This window comes from Balaenoptera musculus, chromosome 1, assembly GCF_009873245.2.
Source record: "Balaenoptera musculus isolate JJ_BM4_2016_0621 chromosome 1, mBalMus1.pri.v3, whole genome shotgun sequence".
Lineage (NCBI taxonomy): Eukaryota > Metazoa > Chordata > Mammalia > Artiodactyla > Balaenopteridae > Balaenoptera > Balaenoptera musculus.
In genome coordinates, this window is record NC_045785.1 from 8,936,973 (window position 1) to 8,948,179 (window position 11,207).

The 11,207-nt window shown below is 54.4% G+C and overlaps 1 protein-coding gene across 2 annotated transcripts in view; it reads left to right on the top strand.

Moving 5' to 3' along the window:
• Positions 1-10,222, top strand: part of DRAXIN (dorsal inhibitory axon guidance protein) — a 24,201-nt gene extending 13,979 nt beyond the window's left edge. Inside the window, exons 2-7 of one of the 2 annotated variants that reach the window (XM_036853331.1) lie at positions 1,770-1,960; positions 2,213-2,215; positions 3,333-3,444; positions 3,862-3,951; positions 5,471-5,560; positions 9,194-9,629. In XM_036853331.1, coding sequence (XP_036709226.1) covers positions 1,770-1,960; positions 2,213-2,215; positions 3,333-3,444; positions 3,862-3,951; positions 5,471-5,560; positions 9,194-9,306 — 599 coding nt within the window. In that variant the 3' untranslated portion in view covers positions 9,307-9,629. Of the gene's footprint in view, positions 1-1,769; positions 1,961-2,212; positions 2,216-3,332; positions 3,445-3,861; positions 3,952-5,470; positions 5,561-9,193 lie in introns of both variants that reach the window. The other variant, XM_036853322.1, reaches the window with a different exon arrangement.
• Positions 10,223-11,207: the final 985 nt, after the last annotated feature.

The window sequence follows — 11,207 nt, forward strand, 5'->3', positions numbered from 1 at the left end:
ACGGCTTTCTCTCTGGAGTACCCAGAATGGCGCCTGGCACTTGGCAGGGTTGTTACTAGTTAATTCTCAGCTTTCTCTCAGGGCTGAGTCAGTGTCCTCCGACCTGGACACGGCTGACCAAGGAGAGCGGTCGCGTCCTTATTTCTCCTGCCTCTGCTCTGTTCGTTGGATGGGGTTTCTTCCTCGTCTTTCTGACCTTCCTTTAAGTTCCCTCCACGTTCCCAAATCCCCTGTGAGCCGAACCACCCACTGGTCCCAGCCTCCCCGGAACAAACATGTCCCCGCAGCCCCATCCAGCAGGCTCCTCCCCAGTGTCCCGTGGCCAGAGCCCAGGCAGGCAACTTCGGCTTCCAAGTCTCTACATGTGATGTGACTGCCTCTAGGGGCTGACCGAGTGCCGCAGGCATGGGTGGGGGCGGGGGCTCTGCAGGAGGCGGGGGATGGAGGCTCAGCCCCACCTTCTCCTGCAAACAGCTGGGGCTTGCTTCCCTGCCAGACCCGCTGAGACCCCCCCCCCCAGGTGGACAGAACACGGGGGAGCGGGCCCACTTAGACTCTCAGCCTCCCGCCCCTGGGGATCACGTGTCAGGTGGGGTGGGGGCAGTGGCGGCCTTGACAGCAAGCAAGAAGGCATACACGGGGCGTGGACTCAGCCCGGCCCAGCTCCGGCCCCGGCTCCCGTGGACCAGCGGGGCGCTCCCACGAGAGTGGGTGAGTGGAGGTCTGGAGTCCAGGCCCAGGCCTGCTGACCAGCTGAAAGGTCTCAGGCTGATGGGGCCTCAGCTGCCTTCTGTAAAATGAATAGAGCAGATTCAGTGGTCCCCGAGTCCCCTTCCTACTCTCTGGGGTTCACCTCTGGATGGTGGGGAGGCCCCAGCTGACCCAACCAACCTTAAAGTCGGATCTTGCCTGAGAAAAAGAGGCAAGGATGAGCCTGGGGCCTCTAGCTTTTCTCGAAGCCCCCTGGTTCCCGACCACCCCCCAACCCTGCACACTCTCCCCCCTCACACTCATCCTACCCCATGCCCATATATCTTGGAAGGCAGCGTCAGTGGTTAAAAGTATTGGTTTTGCATCAGATGGACCTGGGTTCGAATTCAGACTTTGATACTCACTAGCTGTGTGCTCTCAGGCAAGTTGCCTAACTTCTCTGTGCTTCAGTTTCCTTCCCTGTAGATGAGGCTGAAAGAGTACCTCCCTGCCAGAGCTCCTGCAAAGGTTAGGTGAAACAATGTTTGTAAAGCAGGACCCAGCGTACAACATGGTCCCAGCACACAGCATGTACTCAATAAACAGGGTCATTTTCACCACGTAGGGAGCTCTCACCTCCCAGCCTTCTCAAAGGCCTCTGCCTCCCTGCAATGCCTCTCAGCCTCATCACGTTGCTCCCCTACTCAAACTTACTCTCCTCCAGGAAGCCTTCCGTGGTTAATCCTACTAAGTTCCATTCATTGCACTTACACTGCTGGCTGCACCCAACCAACCCAGACTTGAACTTGCTGGAATATTGCTTTAGAGCAAGAATCCTGGGCCGTCTCCCCAGCAACACTGCAAATTCATCCAAGACTTTCCCCCTTGTCCTGCCCCCAGACTGCTGCTTCCACCCCCTCAGGAGGGTGGGCAGCAGCGATGTCGGCTGAGCCAATAGCTTGTCATATGGTTCCTGCCGCCCCCTGTTCGCAGCAGGAAATGTGGGTCCTGCTGTGGGCCAATACGGGTGGTGGGTGGCAAGCAGATAAAGTTGCTGTGTTTCCTGCTCCTTGTCTCAGGCCGAGCCTTGGTCAGAGGTCCCAGCTCCCTGATGAAGAAGGTGGAGCTCTCAGAAGACCAGGCCCCGGATGCCGCGATGGAGGAATCCTCCACCAGCCTGGCCCCCACCATACTCTACCTCACCACCTTTAAGGCAGCACCTGCCACAGAAGAGTCCCTGATCCTGCCCGTCACATCCCTGTGGCCCCAGGTAAGGGGCCCGGGTCGGCCTCGGAGATGGAAGGGTCCTTGAGATGCTGTCATGCAAACCCCTCTTAGTACATTTAGGGAGACTGAGGCACAGTGGCAGGAAGGAGCTGGTCCAGGCCAGCGGGGCTGGATGGAAGCCAGGTCTCCTGATGCCCATCTAGCCCAGCTCGGGCCAGTGGGCCCACTGGCCAGGGAGGGCTGCCACTGTCCAGGCAGTGGTCCTGGGGGCTCACTCTAGGGAATGCCAAGGAAGCAAGTGCCGGCTCAGCACACTGGTCTCCGCACCTAGAAGAGCAAGGCCTTCGGGGAAGAATTTTGCACATACTGAAAAGTACAGAGAATAATAATCTTTAAAACCGTGTCCCCATGATCCAGAATTAACAAGCTTTAGTTAACACTTTGACCCATCTGCTTCAGACCTTTAAAAAGGATACATGGAAGGGACTTCCCTGGCGGTCCAGTGGTTAAGACTCCGTGCTTCCACTGCAGAGGGCGCGGGTTCGATGCCTGGTCGGGGAACTAAGATCCCACATGCCGCGTGGCACAGACAAAAAAAACAAGAACAAAAACAAAAAGGTATACAGAGAGGGAGCAAACCAGCAAACGTGGCAAATACACCAACCACTGGTGAGTCTAGATGGAGGGTATTTATTGTCGCAATTAACATGAGGTGCATCCTTGCACCTCTTCTGGGGCTTTGAAATTTGTTTCAAAATAAAATCATTAAAAATGATCAAAAATAAATATATGTGTAGAAGGAATAAAACTTTTTTTTAGCGGCAGATCTTTCTTACTCTCTTTTTTGGATCTTGCACCCCCCTGAGATTCTGATAAGACTATGGGCCATTTCCGACGAATCCATGGTTACCCATGCTGTCGCAGGGCCCCTGAAGCCCATCTGTTGAGAACCCAGCCCTAGAAGGTGGGTTCACATCCTACTGTGAACCCACATCCTACTGTGTGCAGATCCAGCCCCAAGACTGCTGGCCAGGGCTGTGAGTGGAACTGAGCCATGGCCGTGGCCTCAACAGTGCCACAGAGAGCTGATGACGTCTGCAGGGGAGAGAAGGGGCAGGGGAACAAGCAGCTGGGCTTCCTCCTGAGCGGACACAGCTGCCTCCCCCCGCCTCCCCCAGAGGGCCTGGTGGATCGCTTGCCCGACTGCATCAGCTGCCTGTAGGCACCGTCCCACATTGGAGGTGGCTGCTCTGGGCAGCCCTCTCGATGTCCCCGGGCTGGGATTGCAGGCTGTCCAGCACAGGAGCAGCTGGCCTCTGAGGAGCCCCTCCTTTGCTCTCTGGTCCTGGGGCCCCACGTTTCTTCTTTCACCTGTTGGGATCTTTAAGCTCCCTCCTCTCCACCCCCCTCTGCAGGCTCATCCCAGGCCTGACGGGGAGGTGATGCCCACACTGGACATGGCCTTGTTTGACTGGACCGATTATGAAGACTTAAAGCCTGAGGTCTGGCCGTCTACGAAGAAGAAAGGTATGTCTACCCACCCCGCCACCCCCTTGCTGGGCTCCCTCCCCTCTCCCACCATCCACTGGGGTAGGGGCCTCGGTGACTCCAGCCTGACCTACAGATGTCCAAGGTGGGATGGGGGGCCTGGAGTCTATAATGGAACGGACACCTGAAATGGACTTGCTGCTCTCAAGTGCTCATCAGACGGCAAACGCTTTCCACGTAGCTACTCACTTAACCTTAAAAAAAAAAAAAGGTTAGGTCTGTTCTGCTGTTGATCCCATTTTAGAGAAGAGAAAACTGAGGCAGAGAGAGGTATTGTGTCTTACCCAAGCCACACTGTGGGAGTGGCGGTGTGAGCGCTCTCACCCTGGTGTCCTGTGCTTAATCTCTCTGCCCTGCTGAGCCTCAGCCTCTGACCACAGATCCTGTTTTCCCCAGAGAAACACCGGGGCAAACTCTCCAGTGATGGGAATGAAACATCACCGGCTGAAGGGGAGCCCTGCGACCACCACCAGGACTGCCTGCCAGGTACCGAACCAGCATCGTGTTCAAGGCACTAGGCCGGGCGCTGGGGGAACCTCCGTGGGGATGGGGGCGGGTGTTCCCAGACACATGAGCAGGACCCTTTAGGGATGGTAAATAATAACAACCACGGCTACCACTTTACTGAGAGTTGCTGTCATACTTTGTTCTATTTAATCCTCACAGCAACCCAGAGAAAGAGACCCTGTCATTCCCCATTTTCAGGCAAGGAAATTGAAGCTCAGAGAGGCTAAGTGTTTCAGCCAAGGTCACACAGCTAGGAAGTGGCTCAAACCTGAGTCTGCCTGGTTCTGAACCGCTTTCCCACGCTGCCTTAAATCATGATGACCCTTCTCTCGACTTCTCTCTCCTAACGTCTCTTTGGGCTTAATTCTGTCCTTGTCCCATCATGACACTGCTGGGCTTCTTGGGATACTTTGATGACATCCTGACCTGTTCAGCAGCCGAGCCCATTAAGACAGTCTGAAAACAGAGGCCTGGGGTTTTGATTGATGGTCTAAACTGCTGGCCCTTGACTGGGTCAGTCGGAACTTCTGGGACGCCGATAGCGAGGTGGAGTTAGAAGGGCCGGAGGTTTCTGGGGGTCGGGGGTAGGGTAAGGCCCGTGAACAATGAAAGTGGAAGGAAGGAGGAATAGACAGGAGACTGTGATGCAATCGCCCGCCCGCCCAGCGGGGAGCTCCAGAGCAAAGATTCCCTGTTAGAAGAGGCCACTGCTGGGCAGATAGCCAGGTCCTGGCACCCCCGCTGAGCCAGTCACTGCCTGGGCTGTTCTGCTCGGGAACAGTGTGACATTGGCTCAGGAGGCTCCTGCAGGTGTTAACAGCTGGAGGCTGGCAGCTAACTGCTCTCCTGGCCAGTGCCTTCCGGAGGGAGATCTGAGTTGCATACCTCCACGATGCTCGTTAATTCAGTGACCAGAATATTCTACAAAACAGCAACCCAACAAGCCATTTGGCATCAGATAAGCCAGACCGCCAGCTCTCTGAAAGGCTGTTTTCTTTCCAAACCGTTGTTTTCACCCTGAGCAGAAAGAAAAGGCTCAAGTTTGGGCCAACTGAACAGTGGCTCTGAGAGTTGGCTCCGTGGTGGGCGAGGCCGTGCCTATAGGTCCTGCCCCTCGGGGGCTTCTGTTTCCCCATCTGTCCAAAGAGGTCGTTGGCTCCGTGATCACTGAGGCCCCTCCCAGCTCCATGATGACTTCACACCTGGCAGCCCCCAGCCGTTCCACCCAGGGGGGGATCCCACAGCGCCCTCGCTCCTCCCATGATCAATCAATTACCCATCTGGGGCGTCTGGGGTCTCTGCCGCCCGCCCCCAGGGGCCTCGGCCGTGACATTCGTCGGTGGTTCCAGCTGGGAGCCTTGCGCGCCAGATGGTCCATCCTGCCAGGGACGGCCCCACCATGGAGATGATCGATCTCCTGTCCAGTGGGAGCGTGTGCAGGGCGCAGGGAGGGTCCGCTCGGCGTGGCTGACGGAGTGTGCTTTTGCTGTGTGGGCAGGGACCTGCTGCGACCTCCGGGAGCATCTCTGCACGCCCCACAACCGAGGCCTGAACAACAAATGCTTTGACGACTGCATGTGTGTGGAAGGTGAGCCCGACATCGGGGGCTCCCTCGGTGCCGAGACCTCACCAACTCCCTTTCTCCTCGAAGCCGGGGTGGGCAGAGAAGGGGGTGGGAGAATCCCTGGGGAGCTGAAGACACGAGCAGGAACAGCTTTGCTCGGTGCCTTCACAATCTGTGAACTCATTTAGTCTCGATTCCTGGCATCGTTGCTCAAATTTGCTTTTCTCACCTCTTGAAATACAAGCTGGCATGATCTCCCATGATCTGGAGGTGGGAGAGGGGAGGAGAAAGGAGTGTATCTTTTAAAATAAGATCAAACCTGAGAAGCCTGGTGCTTTCACACCGGAATTCTATCCCAGGGGAGACATTCCAAGTGTGATAACAAGGGGTCGGGGGTGGATTTCCCAGCACTGTCCCAGGGAAGGATGCACTTGCCTGGCTGGCTCCCTCCTTAACTCCTCCGAGCTCGCACGTGGAGCGGTATGTGCCCTCCTGCCCAGGTGGGCCCAAGTGTACCCAGCTCTGTGCTAAGCCCTTTACCCATTATCTCCTTAATCCTCCCAACGATCCCAGGAAGGGAGCTATTGTTCTCCCCATTTTACCCAAGAGCAAACTGAGACACAGAAAGGTTAAGCCACTTGCCCAAACCTACATAGCTAGAAAAGTGGGAGAACATTTTAAATTTTGTATTCTGAAAAATTTCAAACATATATTAAAGTCGTCAGGATAGTATAATGAACCCCCATTTCCCGTCACCCAGCTTCAATAATTCTCACTCACGGCCAATCTGTGCTGTCTCCCCCCCATCTGCTTCCCCCGTTGCAATAGGATTTTTTTAATCTTTTTTTTGGCCACCCTGCGCAGCATGCGGTATCTTACCCCGACCAGGGATCAAACCTGCGCCCCCTGCAGTGGGAGCGCAGAGTCTTAACCACTGGACCGCCAGGGAAGTCCCTCCAATAGGATTTTGAAGCAACTCCTGGAAGTGTAGATATTTCATCTGTGAATATTTCAGTATATACATCTAAGAGATAAGTACTCTTTTAAAAACAAAATACCGAAAATGCACAATAATTACTCAGTGTCATCCCACATCCAGGGCTCACATTTCCTGAGTGAAGGGATTTGGCCTCAGTCCCTCTGTTGACCATTCTGAGATACATGCCCAATTTTTTCTCACATTAGCCTCAAAAATTATCTGCTGTGAGAGCAATAAAGCTGCTTAGGTCCAATTATTCATTCATCCAGTCTGTCAAGAAATATTTATTGAGTGCCTACTATGTGTTGGGTTCTGATAAGGACATTGGGGATTCAGCTGCACAGAGAACCAGCGAGTTCTGCGCCCATGGATTCCATTCTAGTGAGATGAGCAACAATAAGCAAGTAAGTAGGTAAGATGTCTGTAGAAAGGAATAGGGGCTGTAAGGAAAATAATCCAGACTGGCCTGATGAGGAGTCTGGGAGGTGTTTTAGAAAAGGGTGGACAGGAGCCGACTGCAGAACCAGCCACCTGAAAATGAGGGGTGGGGGGAGGGAGAGAGAGTCCCAGGCAAGCGGCAGAGCAAAGCCAAGGGCCTCGGGCAGGAATGAGGCTGGCATGTTTGAGGGCGCCTGGCACACAGTAGCCAACGGGGAAGATGGCAGAAGGGGAAGTAGGAGAAGCTGGCGGGGAGGATCACGCAGGACTTTGAGTTACAATGGGAAGGTGTCGGCAGGTGTTAAGCAGGGGAGTGACCTGGTCTGACTTATGAGTGTAACAGCTCACTCGGGCTGCAGGACTCTTGGGGGCAGGAGTGGAGACACACAGGACCAGCTGGGAGGTGAGGGGATGGAGGCAGGCAGGGGTGGAGATGCTGGGGAGCTGCCTTCCGTTACCCGTGTGCAGGGCTGGGGGCCCATTTCACAGAGGCGGAGACTGAGGTGCAGAATGGCCCGGAGGGCGCTCTAATTCAGGAAGCCCGGAATAGCGCCAGGGCCTCCAGGTCCAGCCTGCCCAGGTGAGGGGGACATGGCCCGACTGAGTTCACACGCCCGGCTGGTGCCCAGCTAGATGCTCAGTGGGCAGCCCCTCTGCCCAGGAAGTCTTCCTTCCTTCCTCCCCAGGGCCTCAGGTAGGAGGGGGTAGCTTTTCAGGTATCCAAAAGATATGTGTGCAGCCGAAGCCCCATCTGCTCGTTTCCCGTGGTCTCTCCCACCCTGGTCGGTCCCACCAAAATTCTTGCTTCCTCCGTGGAGACTCAGGCTCCAGAAAAAAAAAAAATTGAGTGGAAATGACAGCTCATTAAAGATAGTCCAGGAAGAGCTTGTCAGGAACCCTCTGAAGACCGAGAGTCCTGAGGACTTCTGAGAAATCCCAAAATGTTGAATTCAGGTCCCAGGGCTGAAGTCCAGCAGTCTAGGCCAGCCTGGATTCTGGAGGGTTCCAGAAGGGCTTCTGTGGCTACCAACCACTCCTGCTCATAATCCCCTGCCCCCCTCCTAAGTGTATTTTGTGTGGCCACAGGTCTGAAAGCTGTGATCCAGGTGTCAATTCTAGACCCCAAAGCACAAACTTCACAGCAATTCCTTTATTCTCTTGACAGTGACATAAGCAGATCTTAAGCAGGTGATGTCCTCCTCTCTCCCTGTGGTCACTCCTAACCTGAAACGTAGGGATTGCTCAGGCCACACTGAGCAATCTCTTCCCCTAAAGCTCCCACCCCCAATCAGGAGGATGTGGCCTTCTGTGGCCTTAAATGAAAAACATGTCTACCCATGTATGTCAGAGGATGCCTGACATGTGGTTATGATAGAGCCACAGCCAGGAAGCCCTCCCACTGGTGGGCCACGACTACTTTAATTAGGGTGGTCAGGGAGGGTCCCTTTGAGACCTGAAGGCTGTGAAGGAACCAGCTATGCCAAGAGCTTCAGGAAGGCACTTCTGGCTGTGAGAACAGCAAGTGCAAAGGCCCTGGGGCCAAAAATGGCTGGGTGTATGAGGAAAAGCAAGAAAACTGGGTGTGGCTGGAGTTAATGAGGAGGGGAGTGGGAGGTGAAGAGAGCAGACAGAAGGTCCCAGAGGGTCTTATAAGCCAGGGTAGGAAGTTTGGATCTCCTTTTGAGTACAATGGGGAGCCATGGGAGGTTTTATATGGTAGGGCAGAATCTGCATCCCTTTAAAAAAAGGTTTTTAATGGACTATTTTTTAAGAGCAGTTTTAGGTTTACAGAAAGATTGTGCAAAAAATACAGAGTTCTCATATGCCCCCCCAAACACACAGTTTCCCCTATTATCTTACTTTAGTGTGGTGCACTTTTTACAACTGATGAACCAATAGTGATACATTATTCACTAAAGTCCATAATTTACATTAGGGGTTCACTCTTTGTGTTGCACATTCTATGGGTTTTGACAAATGCGCAGACATGTACCCACCATCATAGTATCATACAGAATAGTTTCGTGGCCCTAAATATCCCCTGTGCTCCATCTGTTCACTCTTCCCTTCTCCCTCTGTCATTCGCTTTTTTAAGCCCATTCAGGCTGCTCTGCGGGGGATGGGTTGGTTGTAGGACAGAAAAAAGAAGGGGGTGGTGGTGAGAGGATGCAGGGGGTTCCAGAGGGCGCGGAGGGGTCTGGCTGGTCGCATCCCTGACCACCTTGCCTCTCTTCACCCAGGGCTGCGCTGCTACGTCAAATTCCACCGGAACCGCAGGGTCACCCGGAGAAAGGGGCGCTGCGTGGAGCCCGAAACGGCCAACGGCGACCAGGGATCTTTCATCAACGTCTAGCGGGCCGCGTGAGGCGCCTCCCCACCGGCCAGGGGACTGAGCGCGGGAGGTCTGGAGAAGCCGGGCAGTTTGTTTATAACTCGCGGTGGCAGATCAAATGGGGAGTCAGATGACTGAGGCTGCAGAATCAGACCCAGGACACTCAGCCCCAGGAGGGGAGCCCTGGGCGAACTGCCCCCGCCCAGGAGCCGAGCAGCAGCACACCTGCAGCCACACCACCCGGCCAAAGGGAGACCCACACCGCCAGCGCATCCCGGTGTCCGCGTTCTCTGCGATGGTAATGTCGAGAGCGCCCTCTACCGTCCGACCGCAGCACTGCAATGGTTTCAAGTTTAAAAAGGAAGGTTTTCGAGCTGGAAAAGAATGGAAACTCCCTGAGAGATAGGGGAACCCAAGGGCGGGAGACGAGCACGAAGCACCTCCTATGTACCAGGCACTGTACTAAATGAGGGGCATACATTATCTCATTTATCACATGGCCCTCTAAAGTAGGCATAATCACCATTTTACAGGGGAGGAAACTGAGGCAAGGTTTTATGACTTGTCCAGGGTCCCAGATCAATGCTCCTCAAACCTTCACCTGTGTAAGAATCCCCAGGGATCTGGTTAAAATGCAGATTCCAATTCAGTCGATTCTGCATTTCTAACAAGCTTCAGGGCATGCCGATGCTGCTGGACCCAAGACCCCACTGAAAGCACCAGGTCCTGGAGAGTCAGGGTGAAGCTGGCATCTGAACCTGGGTCCGACCAGCTCCAAGGCCCATGTCTTTGCTCCTCCACAACTAAGGCCGCATTTCAGGTTCTCCACGGCTTTCGGCGAGAGAGACGTGTTCCCTGGTAGTTCCTTTCACTGTGGTGAAGGCTGGAATAACTGACTATTCTCTTCTTTCCCTGGACAAAGGTATATCATTTAAAAAACAAAAGAAAATGTGCATTAAGCACCTGCTTGCTTATAAGGCATGATTTGGGCAGATTGACCCCTGCCCTCTGGGAGCTGGTATTCTGAGACATGAAGTGTTTGGGGTAAACAGTAAAGCTGTTTCTTATTTCTATGGCCCCGCTCACCCCGTCCTGGGACATGCACTTTGGAGTTGCCTGAAAGCTGCCACCCCAGGGGGGTTCTTTGGCTTTTGTAGTTCATGTCCTTTGAGAATCTAATGCAAGCATGGACTCAAAAAATACACACATTGCTCGTGTGCACCCACTTTGCATACGTCTTAGTGGTTCCCAGTCCCCCCAGAGACCATCCCAGGACCCCCCCCACCTACACTTCTGCAGCAGAGCCCACTGAGGAGTTGGGGCATGTCTCCTAACAGCCCCCCACAGGCCAGACTCACGATGCCCACCCCAAACACCTCTCTGAGCAGATGTGACTCTAGTGGCCACCTCAGGAGAGCCACTTAAATCCCCCCACCTGGCATCTCACTCCTGGCCAACCCTCAGGTCCAGGGCAAAGAGGGTTGCAAGCCTTCTCCATCCAGAGTCCTTGCTGGCCTGGACCCCAGCCGGGGGACCAGGCCCACGGGATGCCAGGGCTGTTTACTCCATTGGGAAAATCAGTCGGGGTCAAGGGTCCGGCACCAAGGAAAGCAGACAGATCTAGGAGAAACCAAATACGCTGGCTCTTTTCTCCCTATTCAAGTTCGACGGGCATGGGAATCTTGGGGAGAAGGGGGACTGCAAGAGATCAAAGCCGGCTATTTGGAAATCGAATCCACTGGCAGTTTTGTCTGTTTGAGACCAGACAAGGCCCACACTGTGTGCCTCACATGGAGTGGCAGATTCGAGATCGTGATAGAACCCTAGCAGGGGTGGCTGCAGGCAGGGAACCCAGAATTGCTTTTGTCTGGAGGGCAGCGTTTGGGCTAGCCCTGGGCCATCAACGATGGAAAACACAGAAG